At 51.8% G+C, this 27991-nt stretch overlaps 2 protein-coding genes across 5 annotated transcripts; one reads left to right on the forward strand and one right to left on the reverse strand.

Moving 5' to 3' along the window:
* TMEM86A (transmembrane protein 86A) lies at positions 1–7124 on the forward strand. The gene is made up of 3 exons (XM_521860.7): positions 1–191; positions 2314–2578; positions 2954–7124. The coding sequence occupies exons 1-3, from the start codon at positions 171–173 to the stop codon at positions 3388–3390; spliced, it is 723 nt and encodes a 240-aa protein (XP_521860.3). The 5' UTR covers positions 1–170; the 3' UTR covers positions 3391–7124.
* On the reverse strand, positions 5693–27989 carry IGSF22 (immunoglobulin superfamily member 22). Of its 4 annotated transcripts, XM_054662150.2 has the most exons (23): positions 27437–27989; positions 25496–25637; positions 23277–23408; positions 22902–23038; positions 21552–21651; positions 21430–21469; positions 21082–21259; positions 19979–20092; positions 19295–19457; positions 18093–18365; positions 16796–17080; positions 15885–16009; positions 15662–15803; positions 15237–15533; positions 13459–13761; positions 12033–12206; positions 11705–11833; positions 10765–11061; positions 9585–9673; positions 9182–9374; positions 8292–8591; positions 7195–7524; positions 5693–5920 (listed from the first exon to the last, which is right to left on the reverse strand). In XM_054662150.2, exons 2-23 carry the CDS (start codon positions 25602–25604, stop codon positions 5850–5852), a joined length of 3981 nt encoding a protein of 1326 aa, XP_054518125.1. In that variant the 5' UTR covers positions 25605–25637; positions 27437–27989; the 3' UTR covers positions 5693–5849. The 4 variants fall into 4 exon arrangements, 3 of the variants coding, with proteins under 3 accessions (XP_054518125.1, XP_054518124.1, XP_054518126.1); XR_010147505.1 differs by lacking the exons at positions 25496–25637; positions 27437–27989 and having other exon boundaries at positions 9028–9374; positions 23277–23659; XM_054662149.2 differs by lacking the exons at positions 25496–25637; positions 27437–27989 and having other exon boundaries at positions 23277–23659.
* Positions 27990–27991: the final 2 nt, after the last annotated feature.

Below are 27991 nucleotides of genomic sequence, written 5' to 3' on the forward strand. Positions count from 1 at the left end.
CCTGGCAGCGGTGACGTCACGGGGCTAGCTGACAGAACCCGGGCGCCGGGCGCTCGGGAGGTATTGTCCGTCCCTCCGGGCTTTGTAGAATCGTCGCCGGCTTACCTGGCCGTGGGCGCGTCCTGGCCGCTGCAGCCCGGAGCAGGGTGCCAGCCGCCGCCGCCGCCGCCATGGTGTCCCCGGTCACTGTGGTGAGTGAGCGAGCGAGCGAGCCAGTGCCCGGCGCGGCTGGAGCCCACCGGCCTGGCCACCGGACTTCGGCAGGCCGAGCTGCCGAAGGGGCCGAGGCGGGGCGGGGGTCCCGTGGCGGCCGGAGTCCCGCGGCGGGAGGCGGGCGCTGTCACCGCCCCCCGCTCCTCAGACTCGCGGCGCCCCTCCTCGCGCGCCCCCAGCCCGCCCGCGGAGGGAGGAAAACACTGGCCACGTGACTCGGAAGCGTGACTTTGTTGATCTCCATGTATTTGGCGCGGGTCGGCGGGGTCGCGGCCCGGGAGAGGGAGGGGACCGCTGCCGGCCGCAGAGTTCCGCGTAGGCGGACCACAGGGAGGCGTGGGGGCGGGGGATGCTGGGAGGATAACAGGGACCTCCTGGGAATGCCGTCCCAAGTTTGTTTCCTAACCTTCCTCATTTTGTAAACAAGTTGGCGGACGCCCCTGTGTCTAAGAAGCGCTGATAACGCGCTGGCGGAAAAGGGGGCATTCTCTATGACATCCCCTGCTTTTCAGAGTTTCTCAACTCGAACCTTTTGTTTCGTCTCCCCATCCTCCTTGTTCTACTACTGGGTTCCCTATAACTGTCAGGGTCTCTCCAGCTACTGCCAGTATCTCCTTCTAGAATATATGGGGCTGAGAGAGGCCATGGAGCGGAGGTTAATGCTCCCAGGGGCTGGCAGGTGGTTGCTGGGCATTGTGGGCCTGGGCATCCCCTCCAGCCGCCTCCTCTGACCATGCCCCTACCCTGACCAGCCTTAATTTCCATGGGAAGTGGAAGTCATCTCTTCTCACTGCTCTTACCTCTGGCAGAACAAGGAAAGGCTTGGACCCTGGAACCACCCATCTGCCTCTTCCCAATCCTCCTCATCACAGTCTGATCAGTCCTTAGGTACCTGGTCGTCTGGACTCTGAGTGTTTCCCAAGTCCTGTGCTGGGCAGCTCACCTAGCCAGAGACACAATCGCTTTGGGCAGAGTGTGGGTGTACAGGGAACTCCAGCTGCTCCATATCACCCTCAATGGATCTGTTAGCAGCCCAAGGAAAGGAGTTTCAAGGATCACAGATTCAGAACATCGCTGCAGCCCCCTCCCCCAGCTTGGACTCTGCCTGCAGTGGCCTTGGGTACAACCTTTCTTTAGCTGCCCTCTGCTAATCCGGCTGAGACCAAGTCAGCTGCTCTAACTTCCCCCTCTCAGTTCCCCATCTCCCAGCCTGTCTGCTGGCTCCAGATCAGAAGCTGGGAATAGAACCTCTCCCCCCTTTCCTGCCTCTTTCTGGTGTGGCTTGAGTTGCTCTTGTTCTCTGGGAAATGAGGCTGACTGACACACACCCTCCCTTCCCGCAATCCTTGAAATCTTTGGTGTTTGAAGGACAATTTTCTTGCTCCCAACTCATGGGTCCATTTATCTAGCCAGCATCCCTAGCCTAGCCCTCCTTGCCCTTGATGCCACCTTCAGGCTGGGGCAGGTGGAGTGGAGGCTGAGGAACAGACTGGTTGAGGAGGAGAGAGGCTGTGGTGGCTGAGGTGATTGGCATTGCCTGCTTTCCCACATTCCTGGCACACACCTGGTGTTGCCAGGGCCCTAAGGCTGCACCCTGGCCCCGTGCTGAGGATCACGAGTTGGCCAGTCAGGGTGTCTCTGTGGTTTCCCACTGACTTCACTCCATTCCAGAGTGAACAGCTGGGGGCTGTTGCTGGCAGAGAGGAGGGGCTAAAGGGGCCCTGAGGAGGGAGAAGGAGGGGGCAGGAAGGGAGAAGCACACTAGGCTGCAGAAGGGATGTTATTCCAAAGTCTGTTTGTTGCCCAGTGAGTGACTATTCCGGCCCAGCCCCAGGGCCCAGAGTGGAGGCAGATAGCAAGGACAGTGGAGCCCTTCCCCCTTCTAATATACTGAGCCTCAGGGCAGTAATGGGTTTGGCCACAACCTGCTGGCTGGTAGAGGCAGGCCAGGCTGGGTTTCTCTGTGTCAGTCTTCTCAGGTTGGGGGTGGAAGTGAGGTGGGGGTATGGATGGGAGTGTCTCTGGGGTGGATGCCTAGGCTGAGGGTGCTGGCTTTCAACCCCCAAGTTCTGAGTGCTGCCCTTGTCCTGTGTCCTCCAGGTGAAGAGTGAAGGACCCAAACTGGTGCCGTTCTTCAAGGCCACCTGCGTGTATTTTGTGCTCTGGCTGCCCTCATCTAGCCCATCGTGGGTCAGCACCCTCATCAAGTGCCTGCCCATCTTCTGCCTCTGGCTCTTCCTTCTGGCCCATGGCCTGGGATTCCTGCTGGCCCACCCCAGCGCCACCCGCATCTTTGTGGGGCTTGTCTTCTCTGCTGTAGGTGACGCCTTCCTCATCTGGCAGGACCAAGGATACTTCGTGCATGGTCAGTGGCCATAGTAGTTGCCTGGGAGGAGTCCTGAGGCTGGGGGATAGAGGGTCCTGGGCTGTGGGCAAAGATTTGGAAGAGGGAGTTCTTGAACCAGAGTGTGGGGAGCCTGAGGGTTTCTGAGGCCAGGGACTGTGAGGGTCCTTGTTAGGGGATGACCTCGCAGGGGAACTAGTGATCAGTTCCAGAGTCCTTCAGGGGACTGGGGTGGTGGTCTTTAACTTTAGATCTTCCTATCCCTGTTATCCCAAAGCAAAGCTGCTGGGTTATCCCAAACACTCCACTCCATCGCCACCTCCATCCCTGCCCCCACCCTGTTACTCATTCTTCATCAAGCTTGCCCTCAGCTGCCTTTGCCCCTCTTACCCCCAGGTCTGCTGATGTTTGCTGTGACCCACATGTTCTACGCCTCGGCCTTTGGCATGCGGCCACTGGCTCTTCGGACAGGTCTGGTGATGGCAGCGCTGTCGGGCCTGTGCTATGCCCTCCTCTACCCATGCCTCTCAGGTGCCTTCACCTACCTGGTGGGGGTCTATGTGGCCCTTATCGGCTTCATGGGCTGGCGAGCTATGGCAGGGCTGCGGCTGGCCGGGGCAGACTGGCGCTGGACAGAGCTGGCAGCTGGCAGTGGTGCACTCTTCTTTATCATCTCAGACCTGACCATCGCCCTCAACAAATTCTGTTTTCCTGTGCCCTACTCTCGGGCGCTTATCATGTCCACCTACTATGCGGCCCAGATGCTCGTCGCCTTGTCAGCTGTCGAAAGCCGGGAGCCTGTGGAACACTACAGACTGACCAAGGCCAACTGAGGTGCCAGGGTCTGGTCACCCCTCTCTCCTCCTGGGGCTGGGGCCCAGATCCTGGGAACCTGCAGGAGCTGGATCAGGATGGCTGCAGTGCCAGCCTGGGGCAGCAGGTACTGCCTGAGGAATTTGCAAGTTCGTGTGGGGAGTCTGGAAAAGGATCTCCCTAGCAGAACTCGTGGTTCAGGACAATGCTGAGAGCTAAAAGAGCCAGCCTAATATCAGACTGGAGCCAGAAGTAGACATCTCCCCACCTCTACCCTATCAGGACTTTCAAAACCCCCCTGGAAGGTGATGGTGCTCAGCTTCTTGACACCCCCCCACCCACTTCCCCTACCAGGTGGAAGAGTCTGACTCCATGTGTTATGCCTAGGACCAATGGCAGTGCTGGGTTCACCCACTCCTCCCCTTTTTCATCTGCACAAAGTTGAGGGAAACAGGAGAATCTGTGCTGAGAAGACTCAGACCCAGGAGCCCCTTTCACAGGCCCCTAGTTGGGAAGACTGGATGAGAGTGGAGCCTCCGTTTCTTTTCCCTCTTCTATCCTTGTTACTTGAACAATCTCAGTCTCTAAGTGGTGGGTGGGGATGTGAAGAGGTGTGGGTCCAGGTTAGACAGGAGAGAGAACTTCTTTGGTCTCGGAGTTTGGGGTCTCAAGAATTCAAGTAGCCCCATCTCTCTCTCAGGCAAGCCCAAAGCTCAGGTCCCATACGCTACCCTTAGATCCTATCCCCAGGGCTAGGGTGAACCATGCCAAAGGAAGGGGCCAGCTTCTCTGTGTGTGTGTGTAGCCTGTCTCCTAGTCTGCCTATGTCTTTCTCTGCTATATGTTTCTGTCCTGCTGTCTGTCAAAAGTCTCACAGAGAGAGGGCCTCAGGGAGCTGCTGAGGGGTGCTGAGCCTGGCTCAGGGAGCTGGGACCCCTCCCCTCCAACACACATACTCACAGTGCTTTCCTCCTTGTCCCTCCTACACTAGGAGCAAGAGGAGGGGGCTCCAATGACACTCCAGGGTTTTAAGACCCAAGGCACATTCAATGCAAGGGGAGCAAGGATGGGACAACTCCATCTTCTGCTGCCCATGTGAAAAATAATAAAAATCAAGAGCCATTGGCTGCCCTGCTTGTGGGCCTGTGTGGCACATGCCTATCTTGGAGAGGGCATGGGGGCATGGTGCCAGAGGCTCTGGCTGTCCTCACAGCCTAGTCACAGTCCTGGGCAGTGCATCTTGGTGCCAGGCTGGCTACCTGGCTCTGGTGACACTGTGCTGGTTGGAGTGTGTCTCGCTTCCCTGGTGTGGGTGAGGATGTGGTTTAGGAGGATGGGGGATGAGTGGTATTTGCCACTGTCCAAATTTGTCCTTGATGTACTCCCCTGTGCACAGGTGCCCAGCACCCTTGGTGACCTTTAGTTACCCAGTGTCATCTATTGCTGCCCACCTCCTCCCCTCCCCACTTGAGACCTGCTGCTTCCTTCAAAATGATCCAGATTCCCTTCAAGCATCTCCCTCATCTTGGACTCTGGGCTTAGTTGAACAGCTGGGAGCAATGGGATTAGATTGGCTGATTCATTCATTAGTTGTAAAGCCCTGGCAGAATAATACATCACTCTGCTCCAGGAGCATTTGTAACTTAACAGACAATGCCCTAACCCAGAAGTAGAAAGGGAAGCCTTGGGTGGTGGTGGATATGCCATCAGTAGAGGTGTTGCTCATTTGTGGGGATGTGATTTAGGAGACTCAAGTCTCATGGGTGGTTGGATGAATCAGTGATTTCCAAATTAGTTTTTACAGAAATTCCTGGTAAGGGGGTAGCGAAGGAATAATGAGAGAAGGCAGGCTCAAAGATCTCCTATGCTTATTTCAAGTCCAGTAGCTTCTTAGGTTGTGTTTTTTTTTTGTTTTGTTTTGTTTTGGAAGGATTCCACTGAAAAACGTAAGTTTGAAACTTAGTGAGCTGGATGATCAATCCCTTCTAGCTCTGAACCCTGGACACTAAAGAGGGAAGATCTTGATCCTTTCAAACTTCAGAACTCTGAACACAGACCTACCTAGTGTGAAGAAATGGGAGGGAGCAGGATGGAGAGAAGGATGAAGTCAGCAGGACTTGCCCCCAAGCTCTGAGGGGAGGGGGAAAGTGCCATGTAGATGTGGAGGAGGGGAAGGGAAGACCAGGCCCAGTCACAAGAAGGCTGGTCACTGCCTTGTGCGTGGGTTTGGACTAGGCTTTCAGGGGTCCAGGTCTGGGATTCCCTATCATGCAATCACATCCATCCCCTTGGTCCCTGCTGTATATCACCCTCAGGAACGGGAAAGGATGAGTTTAGTTTATTGCCCCATCCCTTCACTGAATGTTTACATTAACAAACACCAGAGAGCAAACTGGGCTTCCTACACTGGGCCATGCAGAGGACAGGCCAAGAAACTTCACATCATAACAGCCTCCTGATGCCTGGGCTTGGCTGGAGCTCACATAAGGTGCTTTGATTTCTTCTGCAGACTCTCAGTGATGGATGCCACAATTGACTTATCATCTTTGTCTGAAAGAGCAAAGGAAGTATTCGTTATATTAATGATGCTGGCGACCAGGGAAATTCCAAACTGCTGGACTTCCTATGCAGGAAACCAGGAGCTGGACCCTGGGACCCTTAATCTTGGGTTGGCAGAGTGTGAAGGGGCAAGAGCTGCCATTTATCTAGCACTTAATATTTGCCAGACATTGTGCCAGGCAGTTCTGTACTGTCTCATTTAAGCCTCATAGTCCTATAAAGAAGATGAGAAAACAGGCTCAATGAGGTAGCTTGCTAAGGTCACATGGCTGGTCAGTGGCAGAGCCAGGGCCCTGGGCCCATTTGCTGTGCTTACAACCAGATTTGAGTTATCAGGGATCTCTTTAGCTGTGGAATGAAAGCTGGATAGCACCCACAGTGCCTTCCCTGGCCTAGTTCTTTTACACAGCTCAGCAGCCTCTCTGGAGATATTGTCTCAGTGCCAGACACTTAGCTAAGCACTCGAGAGACAGAGCAACAGGACAAGGTCCTTTCCCCAAAGAAAGGTATCTATAACTGGATAAAAAAGGTCTGTAACCATGGAGACCACAGCAATGGAGTGTCATCGAAGGTTCAGGAGTAGCAGAAGGTGAGATGAGAGGTGGGGGAGGGGGAAACCTTCTTCGTTTGGGATTTTACCATGAGAGGAAAGCTGGGGAAATTTAAGCAACAGAAAGCAAGGCAGGCCAGCTTTGCATTTAGAGTTCACGCTGCTAGCTGTGTGGCTATGAAGACAGTAGACTGGGAAGGAATAAAATGCTTCCCCCTATGTGTGCACACATGAGTAGAAACATGGCACGCATGTACAAAAGGCAGGGTTCCCTTCGCTCCTCCCCTTGTTTGTGCCCCCCACCTGTCCTTATCCTAGACCAGTTTTAATTTTTATTGCACATCAGAATCACCCGCAAAATTTTGTAAACATATAGGTTATTTCCAGAACCGTGCCAGAGAGATCGTGATTGGTGAGTCTGGTTGAGTCCTGATCACTAGTATCTTTTTTCTGAAGGCAGGTCTAGGCTCACCAAGAGTTGCAAACCACATCTTATCTAGGGATTGAGAACTCTCATGTCTGCAGGGGCCAGGCATATAACAAATGACATCAAAAGGATGGGAGAGTGGTAAGAACTGTGGCCAATTAATGTTTGCACCACCTGTTGGCAGTCAGATTAAAAAACGGTGCCAGCCAAATAGTTGACCAATGGCCCACAAGACCAGCCTTTTGCGCCTCTCCCCCTCCTCGAGGCCGGACCCCGCGGCGCCCTCACCATAGACGGTGAGCGTGCAGCCGCTGCGGTCCTTGCCCAGCTCGTTCTCCACCAGCACGCTGTAATCGCCGCTGTCCTTGAGCGTGCAGGTGGGGATGACGAGGGTGCACACGCCGCTGGTGGAGTTGTACCAGAACTTGGAGTTGGCCGTGATGTTGACGTCGCCCTTGTAGAGGGTCACTGTGGGCCGCGGGTTCCCAAGGAAGGCGCAGGTCATGGTGCAGTCCTGGCCGCGGAGCACCGTGTGTGGCTTGAGGGGCGTCACGAAGCGCGGCGCGTGGCGCCAGTCCTTCTTCTCGTAGGGCTTGAGCTTGGCGCTCAGGTCCTGGACTGCGCGGGCGGGGCGGGGCAGGCCGTGAGCGCGCCCCAAGGCCCCCACCCACCACCCACGTCTTACAGTTCAGCTTACACGGAACCCCGAGGACCTAGGCCAGATTCCCAGCGCCACCAACTCTGGGGGCCCAATGTTACACTGGTTCTTAAGGGCTCCCCACCCGCCCCCAGGCCTCCCCCGACCCCCCAGCCCCGTCCCCAGCCACTCCAGGGTTCTGCCACCCAAACCACGCTTTCCCACACCCCTGGGGCCGAGATGTCATTCCAGCGCCAGCTTCCTGGAACCGGTTATTCCCAGTCTTTAACTCCGCCTCCAAGCTTCCCCTACGTCATATCAGCGACCACAGTCTCCCCTCTTATCCCTTTAGCTCCTCAGTTCGAGTTTCCCGACGCGGCCCCCACCCTTAACCCCTAGCCTCCAGGGATCCCAGACATCCTCCCGGCTCCCTAGAGCCCTCCCCTGTTCTCAGCCCCGTTAGACCCTCCCCTCAGAGCAGAACGCGTTTGCGCTCTATGTCCCTCCGCAGCCCCTCCACCGTCCTCTCTGCCCCCAAAGGTACCTCCCCACCTCCACTTTAGTCTCACCCCTAAGTACCCCGAAGAAAGCCAATATTTCCTTCTCTCCGCAGCATCCCAGATATTAACTGTTCTATCTCAATGGTTTTCAGATTTTATCTTGCCTCTTGGGTACCCTTTGGGACCCTTATGTCATCCCCACCATCAGGGCACCCAGACTTAACCCTAACTGCAAGTCCCAGACTCACTCTGGTCCTTATTGATGAGCCAGGTGTCCTTGGAGTCAAGTGGCTCACTGTCACCGATTTCATTCCGAGCCACCACTCTGAAGTAGTACTTCCTGCCTGGGAGCAGCCCCGTCACTGTGTACTTGTTGCTGAAGACACGCTCGGCTGCTGTGTACCAGGTGGCTGTGCTTGCATCCCGCTTCATGATGACATAGTGAGCCTCATTGTCCTCCTGCACATCTGGGCTGTGGTTCCAGGTCAGAGTCACTGTGTTGGGGACTTCCTCAAACAACCGTAGGTTTGTGGGGGGCCGAGGGAAATCTGGAAGAGTTGGAAGATCTGTCAGCGACCTTGGGGCACCTGAAGTATTGTGTCCCTACCCCAGCCATCTGCCAAGTCCGATGGAAGATAAGATGGGACAAGTCTCAGGCAGCTGGTGTCTTGGAGTCGGAAAACTATTTCTGAAGTCTGCTCTGCCATTTACTAGCCTCGTGACCTGGGGTAAGTTACTTATCTGAGACTTCTTTCCTCAATTGCAAAATAGAGCTGACAATGACTATTTCGTAGAAATAGTGGGTAAAGAGACTGGCATGTAGTTACTGTTCAGTAAAAATGAATCCATTCCTTCCTTGGGGGTTTAGAGCTTTATTTTAAAGCTCCCAGCTCTCTTTAAGCAGTCACCCCAATTTTTAATGGATTCATCTCCATTTGTCCCTCCTGCCCCTCCACCCATTTCTACTCTCTCTGCCGACCATACTCTGTATGATAAAGTCTTGCTCTGTGGTGTCAAAGAAATCTTCATGGCCCTAAGGCATGACTTTCCTGTGGTAGGAACTCAAGCGGCACTGGGGAGCTGTACTTTGGAGAGTGTACAGGGATGGGTCTTGGAGGCCTCTGCCTTCTCTCCATACCTGCCACGCGCACATGGATGTCATAGTGTGCTTCTCCAAACTCATTCTGAAGCAAGATTCGGTACACCCCTGAGTCAGAGCGCTTGGTGCTATTAATGAGGAACTGGGAGTGGTTTTTGCTCTTCGTAATTGTCTCTCGGCCCTTGGTGGGAACGCCATCTTTCTGCCAGATCACGTCAGGTGGTGGTGAGCCCTGAGTAGTGACAGGAGATGGCACAACTGGTCACGCAGATGATATTTGGGGGCAGGCCTTCCTCCATTGTCGAGGAGTTTCCTGTCAGGCTGTCGCACTAGGGGTCTGGTAAGGGGCAGAGTCAGAGTCAGAGTCAGAGACTGTGATGGCTACAATAGCCATCTTGGTTATGTGGACAGTGTATGGAGGTCAGGGTCAGGGACAACTCACAGAGAAGGCTGCATGGATGCAGAGGGCTGTCCCAGCGCGAACCACCATGTGACTCTTCAGCCGGGCACTGAGGTCAAACTTGGGTGCAGCTGAGATGGAGGAGACAGAGGTGGAGGCATGGATCTGTCTTTCAAGAAGACTCTGCTTTAAGCCTCCTCATCAAAGCCTTCCCAACCTCTCCTCTTTTATGCCCCCACTACAGGCCATACAGACATCTAGCTGCCCTGCAACACTGTGAAGCATTTATTTGTTTTCTCATCTGTCTCCTTCTACTAGTACGCAAGACCCTGGAAGGCAAGTCCTTGTGTCTTGTTTCTATATCCCTAACACCTCCTTTTGAAATTGCCATTGCAACAATTATAACAGCGAGAAAATTATGACAGTGAACAAGATCTGATCTAACCAACCCCCATCTTGCCTTTAACCTCCAAACTGCCCTTAATCATTCCTGGTTTCAGATCAAGCTAATGTTGGGAGAGACATTTAGTTTATAGCTTAGATGGTAACAGTCTTCCCCCAAACTAAATCACCTTTGCGAAGCTAATGAAAGGCCACCAGGTTAGGAGGATGTGAGAAGCCTGAATTCTGCTAAGGTGTAGACATAAAAGATTACCAGCCATTATTCCATAGATCACAAGATTTGCAACTCCCCAGCTGCTCCTGCAAATAACATCACTATTGTAGAGCCTAAGATTGGTGGTTGAGATGTCTTTTCAGGTTTTTGCATTTCTGATGACTGATGGTTCCACCTGGACCTGCTCTCCCTCCACCCCACAAGTCCTGTGGCCCCACTCAGAAGCAGGCTCCCTGGACTTTGAATTTTCGGGGAATTGATTTGGGTAATAACTCTGTCTCCCATACAGCATGGCTGGCCTTGTGTCCATTAAACTCTTTGTTGCAATGCTGTGGTCTCAGTGAACTGGTTTTGCGTGTACAATGCGCAAGAAAAACCCATTGGGTGGTTACACCTTGACACACAGTAGATGCTATTTGGCACACAATGATTGATTTAGTGGGGGTGCCCCTGAAGTTACCCCTAACTTTGTCCAGGCACAACAACTATGGATGACTTTTTCATGATCATAGCATCATCCAATTTTCCTGTGGGATGAGGCCCCAGAGGAGAAGGTTTGGAGGTACAATGTTGGGCATGAATCCCCAGCCCTCTCTGTGTCCTCACCTGGTGGTGGCATGGCACGGACCCCCTCGTCTAGCTCCACAGGCTCCCCAACCCCAGCCTCATTCACAGCCCGGATTCGGAAGAAGTATTTCTGCCTCTCGGTGAGTCCTCCCACTGTGTAGCAGGTGCCTGAGATGGGGATCTTTGTGCACTTGGACCACTCCTTTGTGTCTTCAGCCCTCATCTCAAGGATGTAGCCAGACGGCGGGTCTCCCTCTGCAGGCTCCCGCCAGGCCAGGGAAATGCTGGAGTTGGAGGAATCAGATACATGCAGGTCCTGGACCAGGCCTGGGGGTTCTGGGGTAGAACAGACATGTAGTCAGCCCCTCCAACTCATCTCCACTCAATGCCTTGCCCACTTCCCACACTCAATACTCCTGAACCCCATCCTTCACTACTTCTAGCTCCAGATCCCTCAGTTAACACCCTCAGTACCTAGCCTTATACACTCAACCTCCAAATTCAAATTCAGTTATCTTACTGTTTTAACACTTTCATCCTTAAACTCAATACCCCTTAAATTCAACATACCCTACATATTCAAAGCTTCTGTATTCAAAACCCCAGCCTTTAACCCAACCATCTCCACCACATCCACTTCCAGGCAGTACCTTCACCTTGCTTCCTAAATGCAACACCCTCCAACCATCTACCTCACACCCTTACTCAACCCTCAGCATGCCTCTCCTACCTCACCTAACTAGAAATACACGAAATTTAAAAAACGTTTTTGCACCCCAGCTCCTCACTGTCCCTGACTCTCAATCTTTATTTGCTGGCTTTCTCTTGTGTGTGAATCTTGTCCCTCTATGAGGCTGGCAGTTTCCAGAGTGTAGAGACTGTGATACCTCGTGTCATACTTTCCCAGGGAAGAAATTCTTTGTCTACTTTGAATGGGCTAATTCCATTATGTGTCAGGACCTGGCAGCCGCATACTCACTAACAGGATCCTTGGCCACTACTGAGCTGGATGGCACACTGGGCTGTCCAGGGCCTGCCTTATTTACAGCTATAACTCGGAATTCATATTCTGTGTCCTCCAGGAGACCATCCACAGTGCACTTGGTGCCTGAAATGGGAAGATGAGGGGTCGTGAGGCCAGAGGCATCCATGGGGTGAGAACAAGAGTGAGAGACATAGAAGAGGAGGTCATGGGATGTTGTTAAAACTTCCAGAAGAGTTGGAGGAGGGACTGTGTCAGTAGTTAATGGGTCCACTCAGCAAGACCTCCTTTGGTCACTCCTGGGCCTCTGTTCCAAGGACCTCACCCTGGATGGGGTCCTTGTTGACTGGCACCCACAGGTTGCTGCCTTTCTTCCTTCGTTCTACAATGTAGCCGAGCACTGGGGCTCCCCCATCCTGGGTAGGGGCATTCCACGTGATGGTCACGGCTTCTTTAGTCACATCAGTCACTTGAGGCTGGGAGGCAAAACCAGGAGGCTCTGTGGGGGACAGAGAGAGTGCAAAGGTTAGGAGGGGGAGCATGTAGATAGTTGCCCACCTCATGCTGACTTCTGCCTCGCCTGCTTAAATAAACTCAAACCAGTGCTTCTTTTTTCTTTTTCCTTTTTTAGAGACAAGGTCTCACTCTGTTGCCCAGGATGATCTTGAATTCTTGGGCTCAAGTGATCCTCCTGTCTCGGCCTTCCGAAGTGCTGAGATTACAGGCATGAGCCACAGTGCCTGGCACAAATGATTCTTAACTTTGCTTGCACATTAACATCAAGTGGGAAGTAAAAACAAAAATGAAAACAAAACAAAAAAAACCACTGACAACAACTAGTGTCTGGGTCCTGCCTACCCATATTCTATGCCTGGTGTGAATGGCAAGTATTATTAGCATTATTAAAGAAACCAAGTGATTCTAATGTGTAGCCGACATTGAGAATCAGTGACTTAAACTTTCCCACAGTGTGACCCCCAATCCCATCATTCTCAATCTACTGTCCTGACATGGAGATTTGGAGATCAGTTGGGAGAGGTATAGCAAGTAATTCATTTGCAGTAATAATAATATTATTATTTTTGAGATGAAGTCTCACTCTATTGCCCAGGCTGGAGTGCAGTGGCATGATCTCGGCTCATTGCAACCTCTGCCTCCCAGGTTCAAGCAATTCTCTTGCCTCAACCTCCCGAGTAGCCAGGATGACAGGAGCCCGCCACCACACCCAGCTAATTTTTGTATTTTTAGTAGAGATAGGGTTTCACCATGTTGGCCAGGCTAGTCTTGAACTCCTGACCTCAGGTGATCCTCCCACCTCGGCCTCCCAAAGTGCTAGGATTACAGGTGTGCGCCACTGTGCCCAGCCTGCAATTATAATTAAAATGCCAATGTTGTCAAGGATTTTCTGTGGGGAAAAAAGAGTGGTTTCAAGGTTATCCCTAAAGCAACATCATGCTCACTTGGATTCTGGGATGACTTCTGGGATGGAGAAAGAAGTGGAGTCAGTTCCCCAAAGTTGTGCACGTCCTGGGTATACCCATGGGAGTGTGTTGTGCATGTGATATGACTGGACAACGTTGACAATTCCTGCCCAAAATGATGTTCTGTTTTTACTCTGGAATCGGTCTGTCTCATGAGACAGCTAGAGAGATGTTCCTGTGGAATTCCCCACAGATCAGTGTTCCTTCCTGGCTTAAGGTCCCCATGCTGACCCCTGGGTTCCCCACTGAGCACCAGGCTATCTCACCGACCTATGGGATTTCCTGCAAACACTTCTTCCGTCTCCAGTGGGTCACTCACACCTTCTGAATTGACTGCCAGGATACGGAACTGGTAGGCTTTTCCCTCTTCCACCTTGTTGGTGGAGAAGTTGGTGACTTTGCCGTCCACCTCGCCTATCTTAATCCAGGACTTCTTGCCAACTGCCCTCCGTTCCACTATGAACTGTGTCACAGGTCGTCCACCATTGTCCTTTGGAGCCTTCCACTTCATGTGCACACAACTACCTGAGAGCTCCAGGAACTCCACCCGGCCCTGTGGAGGCTTCGGACGGTCTGGGGACAGAGAACAGCTTCAGAATGGGGCTTTGGAACAAAGGATCAGAAGGGCCTCCTCCCACTCACCAAAGGTCTGCCCAGACTAGGGTATAGCTGGATTTTGAGCTTTTTGGATCCTTTGCCCCTCCCTGTGTCCACCATCCCTCCTTCTAAGACTTGCCCAAAGAGTTTGATCCTTGCCCCCGTGAGTTTCCCATCTGCCTAGCAATGGCTAGACTAGAGACCTTAGGGGCCCCTGCCCTTAGCTGATCTCCCTGTCCCCTTCCAAACAAGTTCTCCCCCTCTTCTGAGCTTTGAGAACACCAGTACTTGCTGGTACCACTGTTTACCTTACGTTATAATTACAGTCTGTCTACCAGTTTCACCCCTTTTGGATTGAGGAACTGCTGGGGATACTTCATCTCTGTGTACACAGCAGTGAGAACACAGAGAAGGTGCTCAGTCTTGCTGCTGAATTGAATTGAAACTCAAACTTTCCCATCCCAGAGCTTGATGGAAATGCAGGTAGAGGAGGTGGTGATGGCGTGTATGTGGCGTGTTGAATATAAGTACATTCAGGCCAGCTCCTCTTCTCTTTTCTTATATCCTCATGTTCAGACAAATCCCAAATCCCATTCCCAATCCCCATTCCATCTTTCCCACCTTATTTTATCTCCAGCTCTATCTGACCTCCCACCTCACCCTGTTTCACTTTCAAACTCACTAACTACTCTTTCCAAACAACCTCACCTCCATCCCTAAATCCCACCTCTTTTTTGTTGTTGTTTCTTTCTTTCTTTTTTTTTTTTTGGTGACAGAGTCTTGCTCTGTTGCCCAGGCTGGAGTGCAGTGGCCTGATCCTGGCTCACTGCAACCTCTGCCTCCCAGGTTCAAGCAATTCTTGTGCCTTAGCCTCCCGAGTAGCTGGAATTACAGGTATGTGCCACTACGCTCGGCTAATTTTTGTATTTTTAGTAGAGACCGGGTTTCGCCATGTTGGCCAGGCTGGTTTCGAACTCCTGACCTTAAGTGATCCACCCGCCTTGGACCCCCAAAGTGCTGGGATTATAGGTGTGAGCTATAGGTGAGCTATAGCCACCGTGTCTGGCAAATTCCACCTCTCTTTCACCTCATTTCCGTCTTACCTCCTATCAAGTTTTCCTCTTCAAGTCAATAACAATACTTAAGTAACATCTGAAAGTATATTATGTCCTGTGTTCTTAGCTGTGCACTTTAAATTAACTAGAAATGGGTACTAGAAAAAAAAATCACCCTGTTCCAGGTAAGAAGCTGAGACTTAGGGAGGTTCACTCGGCCAAGAGCTGGCTGGGAAGTTAGGAAGCGGGCTTCTGGCTGCAAAGCCAGCCTTCTAGGCCCATTCCCAGCCCAAACTTCAACTCTAACTCTGGCCTCCTCCTCAGCCTGCCTTCTGCCCTGAGTCTGGGCAGCAGGTGCCCTCAGCTCAGCCCAGCCCGGACTGGCCCTGCCCTTACCCAGCACACTAAGGTGCAGAGTGGCCGTGGCTGAGCCGTGGTCATTCTTGAGCTTGAGCAGGATGAGGCCGCTGTCTTCACGCACACAGTTGGAGATGGTGAGCAGTGCCTGGTCTTCCCCGCGCTCCATGGACACGCGTTCCTCCTCCGTCACTTCCATGCCATCCTTGTACCATGTCACTTTGGGCAGTGGTTTTCCCCGGAAGGGGACCTTGATGTGGGCCGTGTGGCCTACCTTCACGGTGATGGGGTGCGCAGCCAGTGCCTCCAGTACTGACGGGTCGATGGTAGGAGGATCTGTGGGGTGGGGCGGCAGGGAAGGCTTGAGCATTGGCATGGAGGAGCCCATGGGGCGGGGGACAAGCCATGAGCTTGTAGGTGGGCCAGGCATGGTTGAGCTTTGCCTACCTTGGACAGATCCATACCTGCGATGAATACAGAGGCTTCACTTTCCGCGCCCTTGGCCCGGAATGTGTACTTGCCCTCGTGCTCAGGGCCCATACTGGGAAAGATGAGCTTGTGCACTGCACCCTGCTTCACAATCTGCACGCCTGGCAAGTCCGTGATCTGGGGGTCAGGGGTGGGCGTGAGTGTGAGCATAGGCCAGGTCTACCTCCTTCACCCCCTTCCCTGGCCTCTGCTTCAGACCTCCTTGCCATCCTTCAGCCACACACCCTCCACCTTCTCGTCATTCAGCACTACACACAACTCAGCTGGGCTCCCAGTGGCCGCGTGCACGTCGGACATCCCGCTCTTCACTGTGGCCAGACGCTCTGGGGAGAAAGGTGGGCAAGGGACTGGCTCAGGATGTTGGGGTGGGAGGGACTTCTGGGAAAAGGGCTGGTGGCGATGGTCATGGAACTGGTCAGGGGTGCTGCGTCAATCAAAATAATTTATGATGAGCAGGCGGCTTGCCAATGTGGTCAATAGGTGATTGGGGGGTGGTCAGTGGGGGGAACTGGAGCAACACATGGGAGGGGGATGGGGAAAGGTCAGTGGCTTGGGAAATGGTGACCAGGAGAACTGGGAGATGGCTAGTGGGGAATTGATTAGTGGAGCGTGGTCAGCAGGGACTTAGGATGCTGGGTTGGAGAGGGAAATAGATGGTGAAGATGCAGGTGGTTACTGGAGTTGGGATGTTTAGTTGTGGTTACGCTAGACTGTGGGATACATAGGGTCATTGGGGGTTGAGGGTAGCCAGGGTCTGTGGAAAGTGGTTTATGGTTAGGTAGTAGGAGATGGTCGGGATCAAGACGTCTGGGATATCAGGGTTGCTGGGGATGGTTAGAGTCTGAAAGTGAAGGATGAAGTCAGGAAATTTGGGATAGAGTCTGGAAGATGGGGGGTGATCAGTGTCTAGGAGGTATAAATGTTTAGGGCATGAGAGGTCAGAGATGGTCAGAATTTAGGAGGTGAGGGTGATCAGAGTGGGGAGACACAAGTTGGTCATGGTCTACGGGAGGGTTGGAGTTAGTGGGAGGGGGGCAATTGATGTCCGCTGTAAGGGAATGCCAGGGTCAGGGGGATTGGTCAGTGGGGATTGATAGGGTGGGTGTTACCCTCCACAGTGACGATGGCAGTACTGTAGTATTCAGTAGGGTCTCCATCCTGCATGGCCACCACAGTGTACTCGCCACCATCACTGAGCTGTGCATCCTCAATGATCAGCTCTGCTCGCTTGCCCTCATGGTTCATGCTGTACTTAGTGCCATGCATCAGCAGCTGCCCATCCTTCTTCCAGCGCAGTGTGACATCCTTGGATGTCAGCTCACACTCCAGGCATGCGCGACTCCTCTCTTTCACACGTACATTTTTGAGGTTGCTCACAAACTTGATGGGGATGCCTGTGGACAGACAGACACTTGGGCCTGCTCCCAAACCACGACATCTTTTTTCTGCAGCTATAGAGCCAAAAGCCCTGTCCCTCTTTCTGTCCCCAGAAAACACAAGAACTTGTGATGCTGAATGTGTTTGTGTGCAATATGTGACTCACAGAAATACCTGACAGGGAGAGTCTCAGCTCTGGCCCTGACTTGCTAGTTGACTGTATACAACTCATTTACCTCTCTGAGTCTCAGTTTCCTCGTATGTAAAATGGGGTGAGAACTTTTACAGTGCTCAATATCTCTAATGCCCCCTTGGAGCTCCAACCATACCTGCATTGTCTTTCTAACGTCTGGACATTTATACATGCCATTACCTCTGCTGGGGATGTTCTCTACTCTCCCTCATTCTTTGAAAGCGGTATTACCTCTGCTGGGGATGTTCTCTACTCTCCCTCATTCTTTGAAAGCGGAACTCCTTTTAGTTCTTGGTAAAGCTCGGACATCATTTCATTATATCATTTCTGATGTTGCCAGGTGATGCCTTTTCTTTGGTCTTCTACAGCCCTTGTGTCTCCCTCCATCACAGCAATGATGATTCCATGTGATATAGATTCCAGGTGCGGTTCAGATGTGTGACATGCTCATTGGTGTACCTACATTATGTGCGAACTCCCAAAGTAGTTGTGATAGCAGAATGTAAGTAGTCAAGAGTGACACAGATGTGCTGTAATATATGACATTAGAGACATAGACTAATACTTTCTTGGTCCACGATCTCACAGCTGATAATAAGACCCCAGTATGTCTTGACTCTTGGAATAATAACTGCTATTCTAATTTCATTTTCATACCTGCCTCCCCTACTAGACTACGGGTTAACAGAGAGGAGATCCCCCTGTCTTTCCAGTACCTATCACAGGGCTTTGCAAAGAGGAGATGGATGGATAGATGGATATATAAATGATGACTACCTGCATGGAGGTTGCTGTGCCATAAAGCCCACCCCTTAGGCTCTTGCCCAACCACTCACGGTCAATAGTGAGCTGGGCCTTTTGCACCAGGTTCCCCGCCTCAGCAGAGAACTCGCCGCTGTCACTGAGTCTGGCATCCTTAATCTTAAGCGTGTGCGTCAGACCATCTTCGGACACCGTGATTTCATACTTGTCATCCCTCTTCAACTCCTTCCCATTGAACTTCCACACAAAGTTGGGCTCTTTCTTGGAGAGGCGGATCTCAAACACAGCTGTCTGGCGCTCTGTCACCTTCACAGGCTTCATCTCTCCGAGGAACTTCAGTGGCTCATCTGCAGCAAACAGTAGGAGTGGTAGTCATTGGGCTGGTCCCTTCTGAGGGGTGGAATGGTGAAGAGGGCACTCACATGTCACTGGCCTCCTGTAGCCCATGGCTGGGGGAAAGCACCCTGCCTTTGGTTTTGTTTTCGAGCCCTTCTCTCCTGGAGTCCCCTCCTATGATGTTCATGTGGTCTTCTCCCCAGTAATGGTAACAGCAATTTTAAAAGCACTTATGTGGTTTTAGATATGTTCCAGGCACCATCCTAGCCATACTAATTCATCCAATTATCACATAGGTAGATTCTATTATTCCCCATTTTGTAGATGGGGAAACTGAATCAAAGAGAAGTTAAATAACTTGACCTAAATCACATAGCTCATAAGTGGCAGAAAGTGGGATTTGAACTCTAGTAGTTTAGCTCCAGAGTCTGTGTTCTTTTTTTTAACTTATTTTTTGAGACAGGGTCTTGCTTCATCACCCAGGCTAAAGTGCAGTGCAGGATCATGGCTCACTGCAGCCTCAGCGTGCCGGGTAGCTAGGACTACAGGTGTGTGCCACCATACCTGGCCAATTATTTATTTATTTTTGTAGAGATGGGGTTTCACTATATTGCCCAGGTTGGTCTTGAACTTTTGGTGTCAAACGGTTCTCCTGCCTCAGCCTCCCAAAGTGCTGGGATTACAGGTATGAGCCACCACGCCTGGCCTAGAGTCTATGTTCTTAATCACTATGCTACACAGCCCCAAGGCACTTATTATCTCATAGTCCTCTCCCTTACATCTGATGCTTCCTCCCTCCATTGACTCCCATCCCCACACAATCCTTTCTTGCATAGTCCCATAGTCCTCTCTTCAATATCCCCATGGATCCCAACCCTGGCCATTCCTCTCTTCCAACCCGACATGTCCTCCTTGTGCCCTTGCATGCCCCCACTCATACCCAGCACTGTGAGCTCTGCACTCATCCGCTTATCGCCCACGGACAGGCTGTAGATGCCAGCATCGTTCATGTTCACGTTGCTAATAACCAGCATGTACTTGGTGCCCATCTGCTTCACGTCGTACTTGCCCAGGGAGTACTGGATCCTCAGTGGCTCAGTACCCTGCCTCATGGAACAGGTAGGAAAGCTGATGAAGGGCTTTAGGAGGAAGCTTCCAGAGGTCTCCATTCCCCAGCGCCAGCCTAAGCTGGAAGGTGCATGTCCAACCCTCTAAAGACAGAGGTCCCTATGATCTCTATAGCCTCATCATCTGGTTTGGTGGGATCCAAGATCCCTGCCTCCCCACAGGCCTCCTCACAGGCCCGAGCTGTTAATATGCATGAGTTCATTAGATGCTTTCCCTTAGAGGCACAGATCTTCAGTGACCTTCAAGACTGTCTAATCTAGCCTTTCAATTTAAAGATGGGTAGACTGAGGCATAGAGAGAGGAATGTGACTGTCTTACGTCACACAACAAAGGGGTGAAACAGTTAAGAGTAGAGCCCAATTCCAGCCTCTTTCAACCATACCAGGAGGCGTCCTCTTGATGGGATGGAAGAGAGGCTATGGCTTATATATAGTGAGAGAAGCGGGTAGAGAGGAAGAGATATTGCCAAGGTGGACCCTGGCTAGGCATCCCCCACCTTGATCCATATCATCTTGACATTGGGGTCTTTCAGTTCCATTATGCAGTCAAAGACCACTGTGGTGTCAACCTTGGTCTCTTTGTCTTCCAGGGGCTTCAGAATCCGGATGGCCTGAGAGATTATGATAATAAAATGACAAGTGTCAGTGGTACCCAAAGCCTGCCCAGACTGTGTCCTCAATCCTGGAGAAACTCTTAAGCATGTGGGGAGAAATGACTAGGCTCATTAGATAACAACGTGCAGTGCTCCAGTGATCAATTGAAAGATTTAGGAGGAGAGGAACATTACGGGGGATGAGTAAAAAACCATCATTCATGGAATAGTCACTATGTACCTGGGCCCATTATATAGATTCCCTAATTCCAGTGTAGAGGCTTAATGAGTTGGTTGAGTGAACCAATGAATGACAGCAACAACACAAAAACAAATGAAAGAAGGAAGTATAATTTTCATTTTGTAGATGAGGAAGCTGAAGCTCAGAGAGATGCCCAAGTTCACACAGCTAATAAGGCAGTACAACTGGGATTTGTTTGTTTGTTTGTTTGTTTTGAGACGGAGTCTTGCTCTGTCACCCAGGCTGGAGTGCAGTGGCGTGATCTTGGCTCACCGCAACCTCCACCTCCTGGGTTCAAGCAATTCTCCTGTTTCAGCCTCCCAGGTAGCTGGGATTACAGGTGTGTGCCACCACACCCAGCGTTTTTTTGTTTGTTTGTTTTGTTTTTTGTATTTTTAGTAGAGACAGGGTTTCATCATGTTGGCCAGGCTGGTCTCAAACTCCTGACCTCAGGTGATCCACCCACCTTGGCCTCCCAGAGTGCTGGGATTACAGGCGTGAGCCACTGCACCCAGCCTAGAACTGGGATTTGAATCTAGGTCTATCTGACTCCAAAGTCCATGCAAGTATGTTTGGGAGTGGTGAAGACAGAAGTAGAAGGAAGGTGACCTGTGCTCCCTTGCTGCTTTCACAGTAGAGAGTATGCCTCTGAGTATGTGTGTGCAGAATTGGGGAGACCTTCTTGCTGAGAAATACACAGGCACTAGCACTTTGGGTGAAGCCCTGCCCCTAGCCTGCAGGCCCCTGCTCCCTGCAGGGTACTTACCTCCACCTCTACTTTCTTCTTCATCTCTTTGAGCTTCCTGAGCAGCCCCCGAAAGTCGGTGAAACCATACTCCATGCAGACCTTCTCAAAGTCTTTCTTGGGCACTTTGGACAAAATCTCCAGCATCTCTTTCTCATTTGCCACCTTCTTCTGCTTCTTCTTGGGAGCAGGGGGTGCCCTAGGAGAAGGAGGAAGGGACTAAGCTTGTACACAATGCCTCTCCAACCTTGAGAAACCCCTCCCTACTCCATGGATTCTTGGAACTCAGGGCCTTGTTGAGAGGCCTTTGAGAGGCTTTGGCCTGGATGAGGAGACAATATCTTGGGCAGAAGGACCTGCCAGCCTCACCTCTTCTTCAGCATCTTTTTGAAGTCCATTTTCTCTTGACCTGAGGATAGACAGAGGGACAGGTTCAGACAGGGGGAGTCTGGTCCCTAAGAAGAAAGGCCAAGAGGAAGAGGCCAACTCACCTTCTGTTACCAGCAGAGATACGGTATAGATGGCATCTGCATGGTCATTGCTTGCAATACACTTATAGTTGTCAGAGTCATCCGAAGTCAGTGGCTCCAGCTGGATCAAAGTCCGGCCATTAGTGGGGGAAGGAAAAGGAACCACAGGGAGACTTTCTGTGAGATAAGGTAGGAGGCCTTTTTTTTTTTTAGGGGACAATAGGAACTGACTGTTGGGTATATGTGTGGAGGATTGAGCAGCCTGTATGATTTGGAGGTACCAGCTAGCAGTCAGTGTGAGTATGCATGTTTGTAGCCTGATTCCATAGCAATAAAACTGTCTGCTTCTCCATCAGACTTTTCCCCTTGGCTGTGAGCTCCCAGAAGGCAGGGCTTCCCCTGCCTTGTAACTCTATCTGCAGTTTCTGGCATCATCTGGCTGAGACTTCATTTAATACAATTTACTCCTCTGTACCAGGCACTGGGCTGAGCCCCAGAAGGAACAGTGGTGAGTAAGGCTGACTTGATGCCCGTCTGCATGGTGCTTGCAGAAGCCTGCTAGGCTCTCAGAAGCCAAGGCTCTCAGAAAGTGTCTGCTGAATGAATGAGCTTGTGTAAGAGGTGGCCATCAGGGGGACCTGGGGCAGCTCGTGTGTGCTGTGGGGGGCTTAGGGTCCAGTGATGATGGGTCTTTGGGAGCAGACTACTTCTGTCTGTGGGGAAAAAAGGAGGCTCTTTGCCTTTCACAACGGGAAATCGGGTCAGGACCCGAGTGATTATAGGATCATAAGTAATTATAGGCCTAGATCTCCCAGTGATCCATCCCTCCCTTTCCTCGAAGGGCCTGGAGCCAGGGGTTGCAGCTGGGTAGGCCCAGCTCTCAGAAAGTGATCCAGAAGCTGGTTAGACCTAAGGATGGTCGGTCCTTGGGGAGGGTTCAGCTGAAGAGCCCGGAGCCCCTGACCCTCACCCCTACTCTACGGCGAGTCCCTCCGGCACCTCCCCACCCACAATGGTCCCGCCCTCCGTGGCTACGCCCACCGTCTTGGTCCCGCGTTCCTTTTGGCTCACTCGCCTTGTGGACACGCCCCTTCGCTTCCATTGCGTCCCGCCCCGCCACGTTCTGGCTCTGCCCCTGCTCTGCTCTGCCCCGGGGGTACTTTGGGTCCTCTGCTCATTCCGGCAATATCCCGGTTCCTGACTCGGCCTCTCTTATCCTGCCGCGCCTCTCGGGCAATGACAGCTGCTTTTCCCACTGCCCAGTTCTCGGGCCGCCGTTAAGGCTCTCATCGGTGAGAAGACTGGCGGCCCGCCCTGGGGGTCCCTGCCTCTGGCCTTCTCGGTAACTGGACTCGGGCTTGGCCCCCGCACCTTCAGCACGTGTTCCTTGTTAATGCTGTCGTAGAATATCTTGGCGGACTCCTTGATGGGGATGCCGCTCTCCCTCTTCCAGGAGATGTGGGGTTTGGGGTTCCCCTGCACCCGGGCTCGGAACACGGCTTTGTCCCCTGCGATGAGCACAGGACGCGTTTTCGCCTCTTAGCCACCAGGCTAGAGCCTCTGCCACCCTCTGCCGGCTCTCTGCCTCCTCCCAGACACCTGGGCCTGGCCCCGGGCAGGGGAGGAACCCTCGGCCAGGCTCTGCCAGGGTTTAGCATTGGAGGTCGTTGGGGTAGGACGGAGGGTGGGGGCACTCGATTAGAAAGCGAAGCATTGGGGCCCGGTGAGCCACAGGCAGCAACACACCCTCGGGCGCGGTGACCGGTTGAGGCTTCTCCACGAACTCAGGGACGCTGTCGCCCGCAGGGATGTTTGAGCTCCGGGTCACTAAGCTGAAGAACTCCACTATGCTCGAGGACTTCCTCCTCACGACCTCCTCTGTGGGGGCAGGCGAGAGGTCAGAATGGGCTCCAGGTAGAAGCCCAGCTCGCGATGGGAGGACAGAGCTTTCTTGAGAGGACGCTGGAGCATGGGAACAAAGGGCATTTAGGGAAGTGGGAGCAGGACCAGCTACATGGGGAGAAAGCAGGGTGAGTCGATGGGCCATTGTGTTATGGCAAGTTTCAACCACTAGGGGAGGCGAACTCCTTTCCCACGCCTCAGTGGTCCATTACCTTTATGGGGCCACAGCCCTGAGTCCTAATTTTTTTTTTTTTTAAAGGAGGCTTCTCTTTTGGAATTTTCTTGGTCTCTTAGGCTTCTCTCCTGGAAGTCCTGGTCCCCCAGTAGCATTAAGAGGGGCTAGGCCTGCTTCTGCCTGGGAGGTCTGTAGCTTGGCTGAGCTCTGCTCTAGATTTTCTCCCTGCCATTCTGTGGGTTCAGCATTCATTGCCTTGGGAGTAGTGATTCTTGAGTGAGGGACAGGACACAACACAGTCCCACTCCAGTGGAGCTATATATGGGAATATCCTTATCTGAAAGCACATCTTCAATGTGGAAATATAATTTTATATTTGGAAAACAAAAAAAACTTTTTGCAGTATAAAACTACAGACAATCTTCTTGGCTGGTGAGTTATCAATTCACAACAATTGCTCTGAATCATGGAACACCTTCCTTGAGTCAGGAACTGTGCTAGGCACATATCAGAGATGATTTTATTCCATCTTCACAGCATCCCACTGAAGTAGGTGCCTTTATTATCCCACTAATCTGACAGAGGGGGAAAAGTGTGTTAAGAAGCTCTCATGGCCTGCTTTTAAATACTAACAAGAGGTCTCAAACAGGCAGAGTGCAGTGGACACCTGGCCTGCAGATGTCTTTTATGTGACCTCCACAATGTTTAAACAAAAAAGTAGCCCTATATCTGAAATAGAAAGATTTCACATAAAAATTCAGATTTCTGGATTCTCAACACTGAACCTGTATTCCCATATGGCAACAGTCAGTGGGAGGTGAATAGTGGCTGCCCCTTTAGATGGGATATACAGTCTCTAGTTTACCCCAGTCTTTTCCCCACATTTATGTTCCCTGCCTGGGCCCTGTTGGTCAGTGGTCTACAGCTTTGGCTGCACATATATAATCCATGGAGAACTTTATAAGAAATACCTGATTGAATGGTCTGGGGTGAGACTCAGGTACTGCCATATTTTTGCCCTCCTCACACCCCCTGCACTAAGGTGACTCTGATGTGCGGCCACAGCAGAGAATCACTGCTGTAAATCACTTGAGTTTGGAACTTCTGGTCTAGACCATAGGCCTTGAGTCCCAGCTGTTCCACTTGCTCTGCCTCACTGGCCAGGAGGTGTTGGTTGGTATAGAGTGTTTATCTGGCCTTGACCTCTGTGCACGGAGGACTTTGAGGGACTCTATCCCTTTGAGGCTTTGAGGGAGGGGCAATGACTGTGAGAAGGGGTATCCAATGTCTTGGCCCCCGGCCATCTTTTAATCTCTTTCCACTAGAGATGTGACTAAAACACTCTGTTCAGCTCTGAGACCATTTCTCAGCTTTCCCTTGGATCTGCCCTCTTCCAAGTCTGGCCCCAGAGGGCTAAAAGCCTGGAAGGTAAGGTCACCTTCTTGTTTATATGTTCACCTTCTTTCTCCACTGGTAGCCCCAAGTCTCCTATTTCTTAAGTGGAGCAGGGTCAGCATTACTGATATGTAGATAAGGTGGCTACCTTCCTAATTTCCCCTATGCCTGAAATTCTACCTTTGGAGATAGAATCTGTTCACCTATGGCTCTGATCTCCTTCAGCAATTAAGAGTTTATCAATCATTCACACACATACACATGATTGATCTTTTCTAAGCTGTTTTCCTGGAGATCTGATCTGTGTTGAACATCCAGCTGGCGGAAGCTTTAACAAAGCCAAGATTAGAAGCACACGTTGGGTGGGGGTTGCTGTTGGTATTGTGGGCTCCAGAGGGGCCCATTAGTGGCAAAACTGGGGCCACCCAAGGGATGGGTGTGGAGGAAGAATAGCTGCCCTTCCCGATCCCTTCCCTGCCCCCATTCCACTTGCCTCCCACGATCTTGGTTGTCTGGGAGAAGGTCTGCACGTGGGTGGTGGAGCTGGAGAACTCCATGGACACGTGCTCCTGCAGCATCTGCCGGCTGTGAATGGTTGTCATGGTGACAGCAGGCGTGGGCACTCACCTGTGAGACTGGGGAAGAGGATGAGGCCATGAAGGACAAGACAGGGAGTAGGAGGGAGATTCAGAGATGTTATGTGTGTGTTCAGACATAAGAGGAGATGGAAGCACACAGGAGAGGGCCAGGAGAGCAGTCGAGCTCTCTTTTCTTCATTTCCTAGCTTCCTTTTCCTGGTTAGTTACCAGACCCAACAGGCCTGTCCTCTCACTGAGTAACTCCAAACTATTCCAAGGTCTCAGAGGGAGAGGTTATAGGGCTTAGACTTACCCAGCCAACCAAGTAAGGCCTGGAGGGAGTTGAGGATACCTATTGATAGCTACATGGCACTAAGGAGGCAGTGCTGGATGTTTCATCAGGATGGAATGCAGTCAGACCTAAGAAAGAACTTCCTGACTAAGCCATACTGGAGTGGGCTTTAGAAGGAAGCTGTGTCTCTTATTCCTGGGCCCTGGGGACCCCGGCACTGGTGGAATGCTAAAACAGATGACAAAACATCACTACAATTCTGCTTGTGTTTGCGACATGGTAAAGGCAAAGGTTTAGTTTTTCTTACATTTTTCTTTGAACTGGTAATTCAATCACATAAAGAATAAAACAATATAAAAATCCATATGGACAGGCTCCCTCCCACTCCTGCGTCTATCTTACAACCTTCCCCATTGCAACAGGTAGCCAGTCTCTAGGCTCCTTCTAGACCTCCATCATGCAAATAGGAAAACTCATATGTTCTTACCATCTTCCTTTTTTTTTTTTAATTAAAAAAGCACATAAGGTAGCCCATTATACACACTATTCTGACCCTTTCTTTTTTCATTTAATGTGTCTTGGAGATTTTTTCCATACCAGATGATAGCGTTTCCTCATTCCTGTTCAGAGCACCATGTTTTCTCAATGTTTTATTTAACCAGCATTGCGGGTTTTTTTGTGTGATCTCGGCTCATTGCAACCTCCTCCTCTCGAATTCAAGCGATTCTCCTGCCTCAGCCTCCCCAGCAGCTGGGTTTACAGGCACGTGCCACCATGCCCAGCTAATTTTTGTGTTTTCAGTAGAGACAGGGTTTCATCTTGTTGGCCAGGCTGGTCTCAAACTCCTAGCCTCAATTGATCCGCCTGCCTTGGCCTCCCAAAGTGCTGGGATTATAGGTGAGCCACTGCATGTGGCCAGCATTGCAGTTTTTTTGTTTTTGTTTTTTTTGAGACAGAGTCTTGCTCTGTTGCCCAGGCTGGAGTGCAGTGGCACGATCTTGGCCCACGACAACCTCTGCCTCCCAGGTTCAAGCAATTCTCCTGCCTCAGGCTCCCGAGTAGCTGGGACTACAGGCACCCGCCACCACACCCGGCTAATTTTTTGTATTTTTAGTACAGATGGGGTTTCACTATGTTGGCCAGGCTAGTCTCCAATACCTGACCTCGTGATCCGCCCACCTCAGCCTCCCAAAGTGCTAGGATTACAGGCGTGAGCCACCGCGCCTGGCCCAGCATTGCAGTTTTTAAAGTCCTATTTCGTATATGAGGAAACTGATGTCTGAAGGAAATGACCTGTCCAAGGTCACTCAGACTAGACTCCTAGCTTTTGACTCCAGTCCAGTGGCGTCCCAGAGGGCTCCAAAGCCTTCTTTAACCCAGGTAGTTAGGGGTTAAACTCTATTCCCTCTCTCCACCCCCTAATATATCTCTGCCTGGGCTGCTTCTACCTTTGGGTTCTGAGACTACTCCCCTGTTCCTATTCCTGCCCTCTACCCTATAGTCCCCTCTGGGCTCAGAAGGTGGTCAGCTTTGTCCCCTTCCTGAGGGAGGAGGGGAGCCTTACCTTCAGCACTGACCAGTCCCTCCCAACACTCGAATGCTGTGTCCACGGCTTTGGAGGCTCAGCTAGTGCCTGGACTGTAGGGTGGCCCGTCTCCTTCTTCCTTTGCCCCAACAGCGAGGCTACCAGTGTCATCTGTTCCTTAAATGTCTGGCCCCCTGGGGGCGATTCCTTAGTCAGGCTCTGCAGCTGTCTCAGCTTGATGGCACACTGCTTGGTTGTGGGGGGAGGGGGAGGGCGGTGGAGAAGGGAGGCGGGAAGCAAAGCTGGATCCAGGCTGGGGGAAACACTGAAGGCCAGGCGGGAAGGAGGCTGAGGGTGGCAGTCCAGGGGTACTTTTTCTGTTCCCTTGTGGGACAGGTTTTGGCTCTCACTGCTGCTGGGTGGGACCTCTCTGAGCTGAGGGGCTCAGGGTAGTGTGTGTGCACGGGCACACACTCAGGTACATGTGCATGCATAGTCCAGCAGGGCTCAGGGAGCAAAGCAACAGGTCTGTATTTTCCAGGGACTGGGACACGGTGAACTGGGGAGGGCCTCTGGGATCTGCTGCGTTGCTAC

Source organism: Pan troglodytes, chromosome 9 (genome assembly GCF_028858775.2).
Source record: "Pan troglodytes isolate AG18354 chromosome 9, NHGRI_mPanTro3-v2.0_pri, whole genome shotgun sequence".
Lineage (NCBI taxonomy): Eukaryota > Metazoa > Chordata > Mammalia > Primates > Hominidae > Pan > Pan troglodytes.

Coding starts and splice junctions, on each gene's coding strand:
- IGSF22 (XM_054662149.2), bottom strand. CDS start 23,577: ATGGCCCATCGACTCACCCTGCTTTCTCCCCATGTAGCTGGTCCTGCT. Junction 23,039..23,276: donor ACCGGTCACCGCGCCCGAGG/GTGTGTTGCTGC, acceptor TGCTCATCGCAG/GGGACAAAGCCGTGTTCCGA. Junction 9,375..9,584: donor GCATCCATGCAGCCTTCTCT/GTGAGTTGTCCC, acceptor GTCACTACTCAG/GGCTCACCACCACCTGACGT.
- TMEM86A (XM_521860.7), top strand. CDS start 171: ATGGTGTCCCCGGTCACTGTG. Junction 192..2,313: donor TGGTGTCCCCGGTCACTGTG/GTGAGTGAGCGA, acceptor TGTGTCCTCCAG/GTGAAGAGTGAAGGACCCAA. Junction 2,579..2,953: donor CCAAGGATACTTCGTGCATG/GTCAGTGGCCAT, acceptor TCTTACCCCCAG/GTCTGCTGATGTTTGCTGTG.